The sequence below is a fragment of the Balaenoptera borealis genome (genome assembly GCF_965194805.1).
Source record: "Balaenoptera borealis genome assembly, chromosome: 6".
NCBI classification, from domain to species: Eukaryota; Metazoa; Chordata; class Mammalia; order Artiodactyla; family Balaenopteridae; genus Balaenoptera; species Balaenoptera borealis.
This window is the reverse complement of record NC_138863.1, coordinates 8,509,537-8,530,419: the sequence shown is the minus strand read 5'-3', so window position 1 is coordinate 8,530,419 and position 20,883 is coordinate 8,509,537. Positions and strand designations below refer to the sequence as shown.

At 34.6% G+C, this 20,883-nt stretch overlaps 2 protein-coding genes across 6 annotated transcripts in view; one reads left to right on the top strand and one right to left on the bottom strand.

Annotated features, from left to right (window-relative positions):
- HTR2B (5-hydroxytryptamine receptor 2B) overlaps positions 1-20,809 on the bottom strand; it is a 31,191-nt gene extending 10,382 nt beyond the window's left edge. The window contains exons 1-2 of one of the 4 annotated variants that reach the window (XM_082396424.1): positions 8,457-20,809; positions 6,861-7,567 (exon numbers count right to left, since the gene is read on the bottom strand). In XM_082396424.1, coding sequence (XP_082252550.1) covers positions 6,861-7,383 — 523 coding nt within the window. In that variant the 5' untranslated portion in view covers positions 7,384-7,567; positions 8,457-20,809. The remainder of the gene's footprint in view (positions 1-6,860; positions 7,568-8,456) is intronic. The other 3 variants (XM_082396425.1, XM_082396426.1, XM_082396427.1) reach the window with 3 other exon arrangements.
- The window catches only part of PSMD1 (proteasome 26S subunit, non-ATPase 1), a 102,895-nt gene that overhangs the window by 41,448 nt on the left and 40,564 nt on the right, over positions 1-20,883 (top strand). The window lies entirely within an intron of this gene.

Below are 20,883 nucleotides of genomic sequence, written 5' to 3'. Positions count from 1 at the left end.
AGTTTGCTGGCGTAGGATAGGCACTCAGAATTCCTCATGGAAACGAACTTATGGAAGACTGCTCAAAATAAACAAAGAAATAAAGTATGGCAGAGAAACTTGTGTTTAGAATGAATCTAATCAGACTTTCTCCCTCTTAGCCATAGTGTTCAGTTTTCCTGTTAACTAGTGTAAAAGGACCTTGAACAAAGGCAACAATGTACTCTTTGACCTGAGCTTAAGCAAACTTATGGTCTAGAGTGGAAAGAATCATATATGACAGATAGTTTTGCAGTGGAAGCTACTTGAAGTGGGGCTTCATCTTAAACTATCCTGAAGTTCAGATTTAGAACTGAGTAGGAAGTAGAAAAATAGTCAAGCCTAGAGCTACGACCAGAGATGTTAATCATAGTTAAGGATTTTAAAAGGCAGATAATTAATGTCTTATATCTTAGGCTTCCTTTTTTTAAATGCATGCTCTCCATCATCTTTTAAAGTGGGTTGCTAATAAATTTGAACTTGCCTATTTAGCTATTCTAATTATGGATTATATTTTTTTTAATTAAGGTCTGGAAAATTCTAGTCATAAATCTAGTAGCCATGAGTAAGAAGCCACAATAGCATTCTCATATGAAAAGTACATGTCTTTGGAATTGAACTGCCTGACCCACATACTTCTAGTTGTGAGCTAAGAGGGAAAGCTCTTCAGTGCTGGTTTTAGTTAAGCCTGTGAAACCTTGTTAGCCTCCTTTTCCAACATAATGAATTTATTTTATAAACTCCAATTTTGGAACAGAAAGTGGATAGTGGATATTAAAATTAATGCAGATCATTAAAATTTTATTACTTGAGTGCTTTCTTAATTGATAACAGTAGAGATGTTGAAACGTGATAGAGCAATTTCTTAAAGAAAGAGATTGAGGTTTAGAATTGAGTGATGGATCTTTTTGATTAACCTTTATGATTCCAAGTTTCATGAAATACTAGTGAATAGACTGTTTTTATGAAACTAATATAAAAGTAACAGATGACTGCATTAAATAGAAATCTTTTATACAAAGCTAAAATAATTGCCTAAGTAGAAATCACGTAATACAATAATTTATACAAGTTAAAAACATTTCTAGACATTCTCAGTTTATAAAAGGACTTTCTCTAGTCGAGATATTTTCATTCTAAATAGTATTAATTTGATAGGCTCAAGGTCAGAAAAGTTTTTTACTATTCGGAGTAACTGAAAAAGGTTAACTTGGTATGGTGAGATAGGTTAGCTATTCAAAAACTTATATGTTATTTTTATTAGGAGTTTTAATTTGTTTTAAGGATTTATAATTTCATTTATTTGTTATAATGTATTATGTCTAACTTATTTCCATAAGAATGTAATGTATTATTTTAAATGGAACATAAAAAGAAAGAATCTAAGGGAAATAAGTTATCAGACACTTAAACTAAATTAATTACTGCTGGGGCTCTAAATTAGACTTTTTTTAATAAAAGCTAATACAGAAAGGGGAAGACATTTAAATTATATAGTATTTGTTGTCCCACAAAAAGAAAGCACACAAAATTTCTCTGAAAAACACATCCCATTTCCCACCTCATTGCCCTATCCACTTCATTAAACTCAAAGAGGAATTTACTTCCAATAAGGTTTGAATAATGGCATTTCTTTGAGTGCCTAAAGTAATTACAAATTGATAATTATAGGAGCAAAAAAGTCTTAGATGAGTCTTGGATCATGGACAGTTCGTTATTTATCTAAAAATATTAGTAGCACAAATATCTTGTTTAAAATGAAGACTTGTATGCTGTAAGTACCATCATACATAAGGGGTGGTAGAATTGCCGTTCAGTTACATACGTTGCTATTTGTCTCCCAAGGAAGGTTCAGTAACTTTTTAGACCTATGTCTAATATCTTCCTCAGAAAAGATGTCTGGCAATCATTTCAAGGATTCATGCAAGTATTGGTTAAGACCCACGTATTCTGTATCATTTAATATGAAATATAACCTTAAAAAAATATTGGGTTCTGCCTTGTCCCTAGAGAAAATTCTATGGTCCTCCTGTTAGATCGAGTTATTTAAGATATAAATGTTGTCTTTGCCAAATATTATAGTTTTGGTTGATATGATTTCTCATTTCATTTGAGAAAGCAGAGTAACAGAGGTTAAGAGTGTGGATTCTAGAATCAGTTCTCCTAGGTTCAAATTTTATCTCTGCCACTTACTTATTCCTATGTCCTCCCTTGTAAAATGGGGATGATAATAATAATACTGATTTTATAGAGTTGCTTTGAGGATTAAATGCAATAATACATGTAAAGTGTTTAAAACAATATCTGGCATAGAGAAAGCACTCAATAAATGTTAGTTCTTATTACTATTATTGTTTGACAGAAACTAGCCAACTAGCCCAACCATTAAAACACTCCCACTTAGAAACAATGAGCCATATCATCAGTATAAAAACCTGGTATGTTTGTCTTCCTGCCTGCTGTAGCAAGAGTGCGTGCATCCAATTAAACTTAAAACTGTACTTCAAAAAAAGGGCATGAGAACATGGTTAACTGTTCAACTTTTAATTAAATCTGTCATGAAAGTATGCCTTTTACTAAAGTTGAATTTTAACTATGTTATATATGTGGCAAAGAAGCATAAGTAACCGATGTGCATTGCCAAACATTGCCATGCCTTTTTGTTTGTTTTTTGTTTTTTTGTTTTGGGTTGTTTGTTTGTTTGGCTTTCTTTCTAACTGGTATAATAACCTGAATTTTTAAACCATAAACTCCATTTCTTGATGAGGTAAACTAATTTTCATCTGAAACCTGCTTATCCTTTGGGTAAGTTTTTAGTTTGGAAAGCTGAGTTATGTCATTAGTTTGGAAAGTAATTGACATTAATCTCTGAATCTGGCACATAAAAGATTTCCCTTTTGAGGATTTAAAGACTATTTTTAAAGCCATTCCAAGAGGACTATGTTCATTGAGGTAAATAGTTCATGAATGTATTGGAGCAGGACAAATCCTAAATGGCTCTAATGTCCGAAAAGGACATAGTTTTCAAGTACACGTTTTTTTTAATCTCAGAAATTCTTATGTTTCTATATTTATCTTCTGGAAAAGACAGACCTAGATCAGTGCTTAAATTTTTGTTACGGAGCTTCTGCTTTGTTTTCGTTATTCTTGTTTTTTCATTACATTTAAGCATATGAGGTATCCTGGGGTTAGATGTCTAATATAGTGTTTTAAGCGTTTTGAGTGATTTAATACTTATGAAAATTTTTCCTTGGTTTTTTAAAATTTCCACCTTCCAAAAAGAGGTGCCTTTAATTGCTTTGCTCCCTCATTTAAGAATTAGGTAGAGCAGCATTTCACTGCATAAACGAATAACTGATTCTTTTTCTTTTACTGCTATACATTTATCTCATCTCTGGTGAAACTCACATCCAAACTAAATCTTATATTTAAGTATATAAACCCTTTGCATGTTGTACTGATAGTTGCCAATTATTAGTGCCTAAAACGTGCTGGGACCTACTTGACAATTTCACAAGATATTGGCAATGGAAGATGTAGCATAACCATTTTACAGACAAGGTGATTGAACTCTGATATGTTGTTAAGTGACTTGCTAAGCCAATACAAGAGAACCAGGATTCAAAGCCTAGGGTATCTTGCTTCAAACCCCCATCTTCCACCCATTTTATATACCCTCTTTCAACTGTACCACAGATACTGTTTCGACTTACAGATCGTGAGACATGGATTAAAACTTGTAAATAAGCCAGTAATGACCAATGAATGACCAAATACTGTATTTTCTCCCTTTACATTTTTAATCATTTATTTCATGAGAGAAGGCAAAGTTCAGAGACGTTCTTAAACTGTGAATAATCTGTCTTTTTTATATTGGCATATGATGTTCTGTTTTCCTTTGCGTCCTACTCAAGTATTTCTAACCTAGGCAACTTCAAACCTTATGTTATAAGCTACTAATTTGTGATCATGATTTTTAAGAATTATAGACAAGACAGTAAAAAACTGGAAAGTAAAGGTTAAGTCCAATGCTCCCAAGGAGGAAGAAGTGACAGAAAAGTTGATGTAGCACAATTTATTTGAAAGACCATGTTATGCCTGCCAGTCATAATAATCTTGGAAAAATAGAAATTCAAATAATATATAATCAAATATTATACAAATTATTGGTTGAATAAAATGCTTCTCAGTGTAAAAGCCACTTTAAAATTTTCAGTGCTCTCCTTTTTTTAAAAAAACTACATTTTATTAGAATATAAAGTTTCAGTGTTACTTTCATTGAATTTCTCTGAGATAACTAAAATAACTTATGTCATTCATAGTGGTAATTAGTTTGTTTATGTTTACAGAGCCAGGGACACTTTTGTTTGTACAGACTTAAGAAGTTCTGAAGATTATCCCTATAATGAGAGAAAAATACACAAAATCTACTCCTGCATTTTAAGATTACAGAAATTCTTATAAATGCATTAATTTAGAAAGTTTTAGTATTTGTTAACACATGAAAGGCTATCAAAAAATCTTAGTATTTGAAGTCAGGTCCCCATTTATAATATGTGCAGTTCCCAATTTATGAATGCATCCTTTTGAAGCTTTTTAGAGGGCAACATGCATTTTCTCATACATTTTCTCATAGAAGTAGAATAATGTTTTCAATAATGAATTAATGCAGTAACATTTTAAATAGTGGTTAAGTTCCCAGGTTAGTTTATTTTTAAAAATCTGCTAACCTTTCTATATAGCTTAATTACTGATAGTAGAAGTGTTTCAGTCTATGAAAGAGTTTATTTTGTAATTAAAAATTTACATTTGAAAGAAGGAAATGAGGTTAAAAATGTAATAATTATTTCAGACATAGATAGGAAGACATTCTACATATTTTATGTTAAAATATGTTGGATTTTCTGCTGACTCTTATAGCTAAGAATATCTTGGGCCCCAAATATTTAAATATAAACTTAGTTTTCAGCTGCTATATACCTACTGTTTTCCTGTGGAATACATGGGATTATCACTGTTGTCTGCTTTTGTGTTTTGTTTGTCAGCTTACTTTAATGCCATGAAACTTTGCCTTTTAAGATTCCTTAACTGTTTAGCTGTTGATTTAAGTATCTACCACAGTATTTTGCAAAGACTAATAGATGTTTGACGGACTCATGGATTTTAAAGTTAAAATTCACTTCAATCTCATTTATTCAACATAACATCAATTAAATTCTGTGGTAGTATGAGACGAGCATTTTAACATTTTTTGTACACCTAGCAAAGCACAATTTAAAGAGTGATTTGACACATTAAACTATTGTGTGCATGGAGATAAGAGTTTGAATCAATGCCTATACAGTCTTTACCATATATGCATAAATGTTCCAGCATAATCCTCATTTATTTCTTTTAAACTTTATTCAGAATTAAGATTGTTTAGGTTCTCCTTTAGAGTAAGATTTCTTAATTATTTTCCATGGTTATGTGTAGCACTAGATTATTCAAAAGGTTGCAAATTTGTAAAAGGGAGGGGTATAGACAGGCAATATTAATGATTAGAGAGTCTTTAAAGCAGAAAACCTTATTCATTACTGCATGTCCTGCCACAGAATTTAAAGCCTGGGTAAGTGCTGATTTAGAATGGGAAGTTTTAGCCCGTCACCATCTGATTATATATGGGGGATCAAGTACTTAATTTTAGATATCTTTCTGTACTTACTTATAAAAATGTAACATTTAAACCTGAATACAATAGTTTGAATGGCAGTTTTTCTTCACCTTCTCATATATATTCTAGTTAATAAATTTTACTTCTATAACCTGAAATACTTTTATCTTCACCATATAAGCAATTCCAAGAAGCCCTATCTGCTACAAATAATCATTTTTCTTAAGCAGTTAATGAATGGAATATCAATTAATGTCAAGCATTAAATAAGTTAAATATTCTCTTAATGCTGATTCTTCAGAGCCCTCATAATTCATCATCAGAATTATTTGTGTTTACCCAAATTCTCTAACTAGAGATGATATGCATGAATAGGAAACTACTTATATCATTTTAATATCGTTATCTTTTTTATTGATATTATAACTAAGATTTCAGTTCTAATTATATTTTAAATTCTTGTAATAACTCAGGTTTTGATCCCTTATTTTAGTAACTTAGAGGTCTGATTCTTCTAACATATATCAAGGACACAAATGGTCAGAAATCATAAAAATTAAACAAATGGATCATCTCTTGAGATGCTCTGAGCCAGACCATTCCTTCAGCAACCAAACATAGTTTTTTGTTAACAAGACACATGTGTAAGACTTGTGTTTAGTGTAAGACTTGTGTTTAAGTCTTAAGTACACAAACTATAAAGATATATAACAAGACTTTTTAGAACAATTCCAGTTTAAATTGGGGTTTAGAGATTTATATTGGAATTTAGTGATTCAAAGACCTTATTATTAATAATTAACCCAGCACATTAACTGTCACAGCAGTGTCCTAGATATTGCTTTATCAAGAAAAAAAAAAGTACTAGTAATGGGGTAAAGTATAGGTCTGTTCTTCACAATAATTTTTAGGTAATGTATGCAGACTATATGAGTATTGCTAACTTGGATGACTTTTTAAATGATTTTGTTAGGTGGCTGAGGAGGGAATGGAATTGTTTCTAAGAAATTATTTTTTGCTCTTTAAAACTGATTATCAACCATAGAAAATGATGAAAAATGAGGGACTGTTTACTCACTGTACCTTTAAATAGTCCAAGTCCATATTTAAAGATTAAATGAGTATCCATTTCTCTAATAGTATACCATAGTTCGGTGGTTTGATGGCAGGAACAAAGTGAAATACTTACCAAACATTATTGTCAAGAGGGCAATCGGCATCACAAACAATCCAACCAGCAAATCAGCCACTGCCAGGGACATTAGGAAATAATTGGTAGCATACTGTAACTTTTTCTCCAGTGCAACAGCCAGAATAACAAGGATGTTTCCACCAATTGTGGGTATTATCACCATGAGTATCAGAAGAGCTGCCCAGCGCAGCTTATTTCCCTGTTCCTCAACAATCTGTTTCATTTCGTCTGGTATCGATTCTGTCTGTAATCCAGACCAGTTAGAAGAGATTAAGTGGTCAAATGAGCTCTGCAAAATGTGCTCAGGAATTGTGCGTTGTTCGAATATTCTATAAGAGAGAGCCATTCGTTGTTTTTCTTTAATTTGATCCAATTCTAGACAGTGGTCAGCATGGTCAGTAGCTAAGTTGGTCATCTGCGTTTTTAAGCCTTTGTACCCATGCCAAAAACTCAAGGCCAAAGTTGACTCCTTCCTTAAAAAAAGAATTTCAAGTTCTATAAAATGAGAGCATACATACATTTGTCCATGTCTGTAGGTAAGGCCCGAGTGTTTAGTATTCTGCAGAGGTTCAGGTTTCAGAAGGCTTAGTGAAAGAAACTGATAGCTGTGAAAAAAAGACTATATTTTTGGTTTCTCTCTCTCCCTTTTTTTTTTTCTTGTAGTGGTGGAGTCGAGTTTGAATTTGAATGCCAGAGAGTTCCCCCTAGATATAAAATATGCCAACTGCATTATTTTATTTCTTTATTTTCAAAACCCAGTTTAAAAAAACAGTTGAATTTATTAGTAGCCCCTCCCTTCTCAATGGGTCTCTTGTGCATTTGTGACAATGCAGCCAGTTCTCATAAACGTATGCCTGGTATGCTCCAATTAATGAAACGAGATATATTAATTTTTTCAGTGGTATAATAAAAACCTAGGTGTTTCTGACCCTTGGATGTCTTTTTACCTTTACTTTAGAATATGTGCAGAAGATTAGAAACATCAGAGCACCAAATAGTTCTGAATAGAACTTTTCATACACACTGGCCATCTACCTAGAAACACTCCAAGCCCCCCTAACGTATAAATAAATGATTTACCAGCTAGGAATCCTTATTTGTAATTGGGTTTTGTCTGAGCAGGTTTATTTTAATACTGATATAAATGCCATTTTTGTAAAACATTTTAGAACTCCTTTAGTTTGAAAGAAGGGGAGAAAATAAGTATTACTAGAATCCAGATAATTGCTTTTACTTATTTCATCTTTCAAAGAAAGCATGCTTCTGCAACAAATATTTTCCAAATTTATCACTTTATGTTTATTGCTTTATGCCAAATTTGAACCAGTTCTTTTTTGGTTTTAAGTAGTAATTTTTTTCTTAACCTTCCCAGTTTCCGAGGGAAGGAGGGGAAGCTGAGAGGAAGATTAAATCATTTATTCATAAAATCTACAAATCCCACATTAAAAATCTCCCCTTTAACATTTGTAAATTTTTCATTTTGGTTTTTTTAACCACTGAATAGAAATAAAAGATTATGGTAGCAGAGTTTGTGAAGAAAGAAAAAAAGAAAACTCTTTAGATCAACTCTATATTTATTTGTTAAATACTTACCTCTTGCTTGCTCTTTACTCTCCCAAGCATGTCATCTTATCTGCTCAGTAGACCTGCTTGCTGCTGTGACTGAAGTCCTCCTCCCATTGACTTATTCTGAGCCTCCAGCGCTGGTGCTTGAAAGCAATGAAACAAATGTGTTGTATAGCTGTAAGCGTGCCAAGGAGGTTATTTCATCTTTGATACATTCATTTTTACAGAGTAGCAGCATTCATTATAATTCATAAAATCACTAGTTAAGTATGTTGAACCAGTTCATGACCCTTATTCAAGTTATATTCTTAAGAGCTCTCTTTAATATTGGGGGGACTGTAATAAACTCTGTCATTTTAGCTTAACGTAGTTTTGTTTTAGATTAACCCTAGGCTGTTTTTCCCATTTGAGAAAGAATAAGATACAATCTAGAGATACTAGAGCTTTAATTCTGTGAAGGTTCTGCCCAGTGAACCTTAGAGTGATTTCCAGAGCTCTAATTTCTACCAGTGAAACAAGATTCTTATCCAGCTTTTATGCCTTTGTTGTGGAACACAATTAATTTGCTCTGGTTACAACCTTATATAGAAGAACACAGAAAGGTTTGAATTCTACGTGCTTACATAAGTTTTAGAAGAGACTTTTTCATTGCTTGCTTTTAAAAAGGTGGCCTCTGGATTTGGGAGTTGGTTCATTGGCAGTTTTTTTTTTTTTTTCACAGATATATTGGGGAAAGTATGTGATATGTAATGAAAATATATTTCTGCCTTATTTCAGAAAATTAGTGTAAAAGTCTTATCAGCTATTCTATCTGAGTTTTCCTTGAACTGTAAGACTAGCTTAGTACTAGGACTTCAGCATTCTCAAGGTTTCCTTTTAAAAGATCATCATAGGGGACTTCCCTGGCGGTCCAGTGGCTAAGACTCTGCGCTTCCAATGCAGGGGGGGCGCATGTTCGATCCCTGGTCAGGGAACTAAGATTCCCGCATGCCGTGTGGTAAAAAATAAATAAAGATCATCATAGATTGCTCATATTTTTAAATTATTTAATTACTTCTACATTGGCAACAGCATTTATGCCCTGTTTCAAATTTATATTCCTTACCTTGTGTGAAAGTTACTGGAAAATATTTTGTTCATTTCAGTTCTACTGAGCGCTTCAGATTTTATTCAATATTTGCTGTTTTATTTTAACTCAAAATTCAATATTTTAGAAAAAATATTTACTAAGAATTTTGGATGAAAACGAATAAAATAATCCTCAAGAACAATCAGATGGATTTTAATGTGCCAGAATTTCTCTTCAAGACTATGAAAATATCTTAAAATACTGCTTTATTCTGAACCACAATTTGACCCCTATGCTCATGCAGGCAGATAGGTATCTGCAAAACAAGTAATGTCAGATTGAAAATAGCATCATTATATTTAATGAAAAGACTTGTATGAAAGAAACCTTCATTGATCTGTGTTTACAGATAAATTTATTAAAATATTCAATGAGTATATTATAAAAATACGAAACATTATTATTTTATAATACTGTGCCAATACTGAACCTTCTCACCCACATTCACTCACTTTCTTTTTTTTTTAATATTTATTTATTTATTTTATTTTTGGCTGCATAGGGTCTTAGTTGCAGCACGCGGGATCTTGGTTGCAGCATGTGGGATCTTTTCGTTGTGGCACGCAGGCTCCAGAGCACGCGGGCTCTCTAGTTGTGGCTCGCATGCTCAGTAGTTGAGGCGCATGGGCTTAGTTTCCCCACGGCATGTGGGATCTTAGTTCCCCTGCCAGGGATCGAACCTGCGTCCCCTGCATATGAAAGCGGATTCTTAACCACTGGACCACCAGGGAAGTCCCTCCCTTTTTTTTTTAAACCTTAACTAAAAGTAGTTAAAATTGGTTCTTGGAATGTTTTTATTTTATTTTTGTATTTTTAATTAGTTTAATGGCTAAAGGACATAACTAGTTAGAACAGCTACTTATTTGGCAACCTTGAGTCATTAGAAGCATAGCTGATAATCAGAGAGAAAACAAAATAATAATAATAAAAGGGTAGATGAATCTCTCAGTTGGCAAATAACTAAACCTGTGCTGTAAAACTTCACGTACATTAGGCAGAAGGCTGTCTATAAGTCCCCACTCCAAATTTTTTTGCTCTAAACACACTCACAAAAACTTCTCTCCCCCATCTTTAATGAAAACAAACATTTGCACATGGTGGTAAATCTAAATAGTACAAAAGAATATCCATTGATAAATTCACTCTTGAGACGGTTTTTTTTGTTGCTGTTGTTTTAATATTTGAGACAGTTTTAACAAACACGTTTCCCTCCTTCTCCAGAGTAGAGTAACAAATTAAGAGGTGGACAAGCACTTTGGTAATAGCAAACAGGGCCAACTGAAAAAACAGGAATTAAAAAGTGTAGGCGTGTAGGTCTGCTCAGAATAGAGACTTGCAGCTCTCATAACTCAGCCCTCCACAACTCAGTGGTATAATAATTGATATCATAGTGTTGACTACCATATATTTAATAAAGGTTAAATCATCTTTATTCAGCTCTGTTTTGGATAACAAGAATACATGAAGTGCATTTTTTTAAAATTTTCATCCAAAATGACAAAAAATATAAAAGTATGATTCTAAATGGTAGAATGAGATTTCAAATATCTGGAAACTTTATTTGTGTAGAATATCTCATTTACCAAGAACTCCAGATAAATTAATTCTTACTAAAGTAGCTTAAAGGTCAGACTCAAACTCTAATCTGACCATAAACAAAACACCTAATTGGTGCCTTTTTTTCTAAAATACTTTCTTTTATCCCTGATGCCTTTTAATTTATTGAACAGATTCTGTCTTCTACTTAAAGGGGCAGTCTAGTATCTTTTATAGGTTTAGGAAGACAACTTAAATGTCAGTCAAAGATATTTTTTATCTCTCAGTCATAGTATCTTTCAAACACTAACACACTAAGGAATTTTTGACAATATGTGGATTGTGTCCATTACATATTCATTCATTTGCGAAGTATTCATTGAGTTCCGTTAGCTTGTGGAGATACAGTGATGAACAAGATAAACATTTTCTGCCTTTATATCAATATAATTTATAATTTTATGAGGGGTGCAAACGCATATACTGATAATTATAATATAGATATGGTGCAGCTAAGACTAACTCACTTCAACAGGGCCCTCGGTGCAGCTCAAATATTTCTTGGCTTTTTTTTTTTTTTTTAATTCCTTTCTTGTTCACTCTCTTTGATGAGATCAGTGAAAGAGCTAAAACTTCGCTCATTCTTCCCTGATGACTGAATTTACCTCTTATTATTATTTATTTATTTATTTATTTATTTTTGGCTGTGTTGGGTCTTGGTTGCTACGTGCGGGCTTTTTCTAGTTGCGGCGAGTGGGGGCTATGCTTCCTTGTGGTGCGCAGGCTTCTCATTACGGTGGCTTCTCTTGTTGTGGAGCACGGGCTCTAGGTGCTCGGACTTCAGTAGTTGTGGCACTCAGGCTTCAGTAGTTGTGGCACGTGGGCTTAGTTGGTCCAAGGCATGTGGGATCTTCCCAGACCAGGGCTTGAACCCATGTCCCCTGCATTGGCAGGCAGATTCTTAACCACTGCGCCACCAGGGAAGTCCCTTACATCTTATTTTAATGAAAGACTTAGACCAATCTGAAAGCTCTGTCACCTTTCAACTTCTTAAAATGTCTTTCTTTTCATCCATCCTATCATTTGGGATCATGTTGTCATTCCTCTTTACCATAACTAACTTCTACTTAAATCCTTAGTCCCAACTCTTTATGGTAATTCTTTGCAATCTTGCTGAATAAAGTATTTTCTTTTTCACACATAGAATCCATGCCTTAAATATTCATTTCCTCAGCTTTAACTTCTTTCTTGCAGACATGCTCAGGTTTACAGTTAATGAAAAATAAAACCTTTCTTTGTCCCTTAAGTCTCTTTCCTTCATCATTTGACTTCTTTAGAGAATTGCCTATCCTTTTTCCTTCTTACTACCCACCCAATATATAACCCTTGTAATCAGATTTTTATCCCCAACATTCTATTAAAATAACTCTTAGAAAGTCACTAATTAACACCAATTGTTGATTTTGTGCAATATTCATCACTATTGACTGAGCATTTCTCTTTAAAACTTGTATCTTTTTTTTACTTCAAAGACACCCTATCCTGGGTTCTTTGTCTTTCTTACAGAATCTTTTCTAAGTCTTATTCTACCCTCTTAATATGTAGATTTTCCAAGGATCCTATCCTGTTAACTTTTCTCCCTCTTCATTTTCTCCTTGCATTCACTCTTATGGTTTCCCATTGACTTGTTGAAAAAAACTCCTAAAACTCTATTTCCAGCCCAATGACTGTGATCTTGTGGTCATGAGATGAGACAAGCAGCATACTTAAGGGCTAGGAGACCTCAGACAAACCAATTTCTCTGAGCTTTAATTTCTACATTTGTAAAAAGGAGGTGATGTAACCTGCTCTGCCGACTTCACAGCAGCATTTGACCCAGTTGATCATTTCCCCTTCGCCTTCCTTAAAATAGTTTCTTTGCTTGGCTTCCACTAGACCACACTGTTGGATTTTCTCCTACCTCATTACTACTCCTTTGTAGTCTCCTTTACTTGTTCTCTTTCATCTCAGCCTCTTTAATATTGGGGCTCCTCTGGGGCTCATTTCTGGACCTCCTCTCCCCTCACACTTGGTGATCTCAGACACACTTAAGGCTTTGAATACTACCTATATACTAAAACTCCCAAATTTGTATCGCTAGCCTAGACCTTTCCTTCAAACTCCAGACTGTTACATTCAATTACCTACTCAGTATTTCCCTTAGATGTCTAAAAACATCTCAAACTCAAAATGTCCAAAATTGAACTTTTGCTCTTTCCCTCCAAATCTGTTCTATCTATTGGTTTCTTTATCTCAGTTAAAGGCAGTTGCATTCTTCCAGTCTCTTTTTTTTCACGTCTTACCATCAGGAAATCTTGTTTATTCTACCTTCAATATATGTACCAAATTTCAAACATTTTCCCCCATGTTCATGACTACCACCAAGTCACAGTTATATCTTAACCAGATTTGTGAGATAGCCTCTTAACGCATTCCTCTTTCTTCTACCTTTGCCCTCTGGTCTCAGTAGAGCAGCCAAAATTAACCATTTTTAAACAAGTCAGATCATATCATTCCTTTGCTTAGAATCCTGATTGCCCTTCACTTCACTCATAGTAAAAACCAAGTTTCCTATAATCTGGCCCTGTTTTCAACTACTCTTCGCCTCTTCACTACACTCGAACTATTGACCTCTTTGCCACTCCTCAAACATGCTGGGCATCATTCCCCCACAGGGCCCTTGCATGAGCTGTTTCCTCTACCTAATATACTCCTTCTCTGGGCAGCCACTTGGCTCACTTCTTCACTGCCTTCTTTTCTTTGCTTAAGTATCACCTTATCATTGAAGCCTGCCTTGACTACTCTAATGAATACTGCAAAATGCCCCCTTCTCTTGGCTCTTCCAATACGCCTTACCTTGATTTACTTTTTTGGTTCTCCTTAGAACTTCACCTTTTTACTTACTTTATCATTTATTGTTTATTGTCTTTCTCCTACTAGAATGTAGTGTTTGTCTTTTTTGTTCACTGTTCTCTTTGAGTTTATCCTGCTTGGAGTTTGTTAAGTTTCTAGTCTCTCATCAAAATTTGGGAAGTTTTTGGCCATTATTTCTTCAAGAGTTCTTTCAGCCTTCTCTTTCTCTTCTCCCATTGGGACTCCCATTATGCGTATGTTGGTATGTTTTGTGTTGCCCACAGGTCTCTTAGGCTCTGTTCATTTTGCTTCATTCTTTTTCTGCTCCTCAGATTGGATAATCTCAACTAACCTAACTTCAATTCTCAATTAACCTAACTTAATATTATCAGTTAACCTTATTTGATTCTTTTTTCTGCCTGCTCAATTCTGCTGTTGAGCCCCTCTAGAGAATTTTTCATTTCTTAGTTTGATGATTTGAAGGGCAGGGGGAAACATGCTGATAATGCTGTAACTTTCTGAATGTTGCACATTTCTCTAGGTTCAGGAATGCAATCTGAGATTTTTAAGAGCCATGTTTCTTATTATGGTGAAGTAGCAATTTCTTTATATAAATCTTTTCAATCTACTTTCTTCTTACCTATTTGAGATATTTTCACTCCATTTTGGCAGCACCTGAAAGAAATTAATCTGTTTGGAAACATACCAAAAGCTTGTCTGAAACTATAATTATTTTTAGTTTTCTGAAGTCCAGTAATATTTTAAAAAAGAAATATTAAAGATCGGACTAAATTTGTAAGGTTTGGGGCAAGATCTGTGTGGTTTTGTTTTCCTGGTGGTACTTTACATGTAGTAGATAGATAATTCAGTAAATACTAAATTGATGGTAAAAAAAACTACCGTAAGAACTGTAGTAAAAAACTACAAATAGCAGTAGCTTAGGATACAGAGTTTCATGGGACAGAAGTGTGTTTGGGAAATGAAACTGTTTTCTTCTTTTTCAGTTATTTTTGTGATAATATTTTATGTATGTTGTTATGAAAACAAAATTCAAAATGTTTAATATCTCCCCTCTTTTAATGGTATTCACTTTTTAAATTTTTATAAACTAGCCAAGAAATAAAGAGAGCAAGAAATGTTGCTAGAATTCCCACAACATGTAGCTCCATTGTTGAGAACAAATGCAGCTAGCAAATTTGTAATTGTCTGAGTAAATATACTTTTAAATTTAACATATCAAAATGTAAATATGAGGAAAAGCTAAGTCATAGGTAACACATTTTGTGCTAATCAAAGTGTTGAATTCCTTGCTCTCTAACTATCCCCAGCCAATATAACAAAATCCACTATTTTTCCTGTGACTTGAACATTTCTAGACATTTATTTTTCTAAATATGTTCACAGAGACATAGAGATGAACTTTTATTGCTGATCAGGGATTAGTCATTTAAATACTTAGTTTTAAATGCTGATCCAAAGCCATTAAAACAAACTACAGGAATTATTTATTTTGTGACATTATCTTAAAGACATAAATGTTTACATAGAAAAGCTAACATTCAAGGAGAGTCAGAATTATTTAAAATAACTGAAAAAAAGCCTTATGAATTGTTATTAAAGAGTTAGTGTATTTTCTATTAATTTGCACGTTCTTTCTCCTTCCCTTGCCTTGCCCCCCTCTCTCTCAGTTGCATCCCTGTGTGTAATATAATGTGTTTTTTGGTCTTCTATATTTCCTGTAAATTGATAGTTAGATCTAGAGGCTTGGTCACATTCAGGTTCAATTTTTCACTCTTTCTCTTCTTCTCCTTCTTCTCCTTCTTCTCCTTCTCCTCCTTCTCCTCCTTCTCCTCCCCCTCCTCCCCCTCCTCCTCCTCCTTCTTTTTTATTAAGAAGGGGCTGGCAGTGCACATAAGGTGTAAGGTCTAGTTGTTTCTCTTTTCATGATGTTAGTGTCTTTGATAATGATGCTGTTGTCCATTAATTCATTACCAGTTTCAAAATGGTGATGATATAATTTTATCATTTATTAGCTTAGTTTTAAAAATTATATATATATACCAACATGTATATATGTATTTGGATAAAGATTAATGTAAATTTAGCTTTCAGTGAATATTTGCATTGAGATCATTGCTTAGAAAAATTCTTTTGTCCTTTTAGAGCTGCCTGTTGAAAAATTAAAATAAACCTAGAATATTATGATTTTATTGTACTCTTGAAGAGGTTGAATGTCTAAGCTAATTAAAGAATTTGTCGTTCCTTGTCTTAACAAATTTTCTGAAGAAGGTGTCACAGTTGGAACTATTATTAGACTGAGAAACATAAAAGAATTTTTTATGTGCTTTTGAGTTTATAGCCCTCACAACCTATCTCAGTCTTTTATGGTAATCAACTAGGTAAAGCTCTCTGCGTTAGGCTCCCAGGCAAAGCTCTGTATTTATGTTCGCAGGCAAAACTTTTTTCTAAACCTCATGAAATTGTTAATGCCCTATTCTAAGTATAATACTTTTAACAAGTGGGAGATCATAAAATAAATGAAGTTTTAAGATACGTTTAGGATAAGCTCTTTGTGAGTCACTTTTCCCTGGAATATCCTGTCCTTGCTGCAGCTGAGGGGCAAGGTAAGTAAAGTGTTCTCTGTGCCATTAGCTCCCTAAAAGTTGGTGAGGAAATCTGGAGGTCAGAACCCTGAATATAACCAGCTTTCTAGGTTTAATACCCAGCTTGTTTTACATTGTTTTGAATGAACTTTTGGGTATGAGTTGCCTTACCTTTCTTAAAAAATAAGAGCCCAAACTACAGCATACTAGTAACCAAATTCCTGGTTCTGACCCAAAGGCAATTTCTGGTTATGCATTTAGATTTTAGTAATTATAGTATAGTATTCTACTCTACCACACCACTAACTCCCCAGTGTAAATAAGGTGGAGCAGATATCATTTTATGCATGAAGCAGTTAAGGCTCAGAGAGACTTAGTGATTGCCATTCTATTAATAAATGGCTGCACTAGAATTGGAATCCAGGTTTTTCAAATTCCAAGCCCATGTTCTCTCTACCACAGCATGTTGAAAACGAAAGGGAGAGGAGGCAGAGAGATCATTTAAGGAATCACTGTATTATTTCAAGTGAGAGATGATCAGGGCCTAAAACAAGCAGTGCAGACAGAAACAAGATTTAACAGTTTCACTTGATTGGGCAGATTAGATGTGGGGAATGAGAGAATAGAATGATTGCAAATGTGAGTTTTCTTGGTGTATAGATGAATAGTCACGGTGGAAAGAGAAGCAGTTTAGGGGAGGGGTGCCTTTATTCCTCTTTCTGTACAGAATTCTGTGTATTGACTGAGGTATTTGTGGACTATTTAGTTAAAGACGTTCAACAAGCACTTCAAAATTCAGGATGCTGCTCAGATTATTTGGAGTCTGTTGGTAGGGAGTACAAGGGAATTAAACAGAGGGAATACTCTTAATTCCTGCGTCATTATGTTAATCCTGTGTCACTTACCTGATGAAAATATAAATTCATAACTACCAAGGGACTACCATGAGGTTTATGTCCTCACCAAATTCCCACTGCAAAGGACCAAACCGATGTGCTTAGAACAGTGTTTCTGCCTATATACGTATAGTGCTATATTTTTTCCTCTTCTAGGGAAGATAGATTAGAAAAAAGACACATATTCTTGAAAGCATTTTGATTTATTAATACGATTTAATATTGAGGTTGCACAAAATATTCAATAAACAGTAGTTAATAGCCAGTATGTTTAAAAAAAAAAGAATTCATATGTGCACTTTATGGTTGGATAATATGGCAGTGACTTGTGCATATGCCCTTGCACAATTCCTGCTCTCTGGAAGGTTGTACACATAGTAAGTTGGTAAGATGACTGTTAGCTACAAGCCAAGAAATTTTATTGAAACAACAAATCAGAACTTAGTTACCTGTTCCAGTGTTTTACTTTTTAAAGTAGGCCTTCCCTAGCCCTTTATGTGGTCTCCCTGCTGGGAACTTAAAAGCACATAAAATTAAAAGACACTCAGTTAGCCCTTTTGAAGTAACTCAGAGGTACTTGTTAACTCTCTCTTTTTTGAGTTAAAAACTTAAGTGAGGAGGGGAACAAGGAAGTGCCTGATATTTTTCCCAGTGATTAACCCTTAGGCCTTGAACCTAGTAGGAAATACTTGTTGGTCAAGTCTGTAAATATATATTTAGTTTGGCTGCCTTTGTCTTTTTTTAAGTAATAAAAATTATTTTATCTTTAGTACCTAGCACTGTGCTACTAATTTATGGGAAAAAGTACGGAAGACACAGTCTCAATCCTTGCCCCTTGAGACACGTGCAGTCTTGAGTGGTTTTATTTATAATTTGTTATGTGATAAGATGTTTGAGTTTGTCAGAGGATTTGAGTATCAAAGTATGGACAGAACTGGGCTTCCCTGGTGGCCCAGTGGTTACGAATCCTCCTGCCAATGCAGGGGACACGGGTTCGAGCCCTGGTCCGGGAAGATCCCACATGCCTCAGCGCAACTAAGCCCATGTACCACAACTACTGAGCCTACGCTCTAGAGCCCGCGAGCCACAACTACTGAAGCCTGCACGCCTAGAGCCCGTGCTCCGCAACAAGAGAAGCCACCACAATGAGAAACCCCCGCATCGCAACAAAGAGTAGCCCCCGCTCGCCGCAACTAGAGAAAGCCCACGCGCCGCAACTAGAGAAAGCCCGCGTGCCGCAACTAGAGGAAGCCCGCGTGCAGCAACTAAGACCCAACGCAGCCAAAAATAAAATAAATAATAAAAATAAATACATTAAAAAAAATTATGGACAGAACTTTTAAGTTCTTAGCCCAATGCAAGTGAAAAATAAAAGTTAAACAATGATGGGACTTCCCTTATGATGCAGTGGTTAAGAATCCGCCTGCCAATGCAAGGGACACAGGTTTGAGCTCTGGTCCGGGAAGATCCCACATGCTGCGGAGCAACTAAGCCTGTGCACCACAACTACTCAGCCTGCGCACCTAGAGCCCGTGAGCCACAACTACTGAGCCTGCACGCCTGGAGCCCATGCTCCACAAGAGAAGCCACCTCACTGAGAAGCCCGTGCACTGCAATGAAGAGTAGCCCCCGCTCGCCACAACTAGAGAAAGCCCACACACAGCAACGAAGACCCAACACAGCCAAAAATAAATAAATAAATAAATAAATTTTTTTAAAAAGTTAAACAATGATGCTGTCAACTACAGTAATTCTCCAGCAACCTCTTTGGTATGATATCACCTTTAAAATTTCATTTTTATTTCATAGGAATATTTCTTATTGATGAAATGTCCTGTAATAATGAACACTGATTTAAAACCTTTGATGACTGGTTCATTTTTAAAAGCCATAGAATCGTAAAATGGAACAGACCTTATGGAACTTTTTGTCCAATTCCTTCTTTTTCCGATGTGAAAAGGGATCCCAGAGTGTATGGTTAATCGAACCTTGTCTAAAATTATCCCAGCTATTTAGAGGCAAAACAGGAACTAGAACATGGGTTTTTTACTTCTTATATAACTTACTGTTATTTACCTCAGTACTCATTAACTGAAAGCATATGTGTATTTGCTCATTTGTTTCTATATTATTCCTGCATGATAGTCAAGAAATATTATCTCTAGTTACAGAAAAGAAAATTTAAGTGATTTGCCTAATGTCATGTACTAAGAAATTAATAAAACTAAGACTAGAACCCAGATCTTCTGTTTCTTAGTACATTGCTTTCTTTATACTACTTTTCTGTATTTTTGCCACTAGATTGTTTACAGATTTTTTGTACTAGGAACTAGCTTCATCAAACTGAGAAAGAACATTTTCAAGAAAGAGTGATAGCAGAGTTCTACCTTTTTTTCTTTTTTGAGGTATGGTTGATGTATAATATATAAGTTTCAGGTGTACAACATAGTGATTCACAATTTTAAAAGATTAAGTTCCATATATAGTTACCATAAACTATTGGCTGTATTCCCTGTGTTGTACAATATATCCTTGTAGCTTATTTATTTTATACATAGTAGTTTGTACTCTTAATCCCCTACCCCTATCTTGCTTTTCCCCCAAAATTCCACCTTTATAGACAGTTGCATAAATTTGGCTCTACTCCATTTGAAGTTTGAATTTACCATTCACTGGAGTTTGAGGCTAGAGGGCAATTTCAAAATAGAATTATGGATTTAAATTGGTCTGTAGGTAATAACTGCTTTCATTCACAACAGGATACTTTTTTTAAAAAACGTTCTATTGAAATGTAATATATTAATAGTCTCTTTTTTAAGTTTTTATTGAAGTGTAATATACATCTAAAAACATGAACATAATTAGCCTACAGCTTGATGAATTTTCACAACTGAACACACCTGTGTAACCAGCACCTAGTTCAACATCAGTACCAGCCTTCTAGAAACTCCCCTTACACTCTCTTCTAGTTACTACCCCATCCTGCTGCCCCCTCAGGAGTGACCACTATAACAGGATAGTCCTTTAAGATGAGATCAGATACTTCATTTGTCAAGGTTGTCCTCTCTTCTGTATTTGCTGCAAATATGAAGAACATGAGAAAAGAACAATTTCTCTATTCTTATCAACACAAAAATAATTGCTGAAGACAAAAAAAATCAGAATTTTTTCATACCAAGTCTTATTTAACAATTTAATATTCAATCAGAGTAATACTGGGATATTTAAATCTGTTGTGCAGCTTTGGAAACATCTTGGAGTCTCTGTAAGTGACTTTTGTCTTCTGAAACAAGACACAGAGTAAGCAGGAGTTATAAGAATGGACGTAGGGCAGCGTTCCCCCGTCCCCATTACCCACCCCCCGCCCCGGCCCGCCCCATCTCCCATGGCTGTTCCCC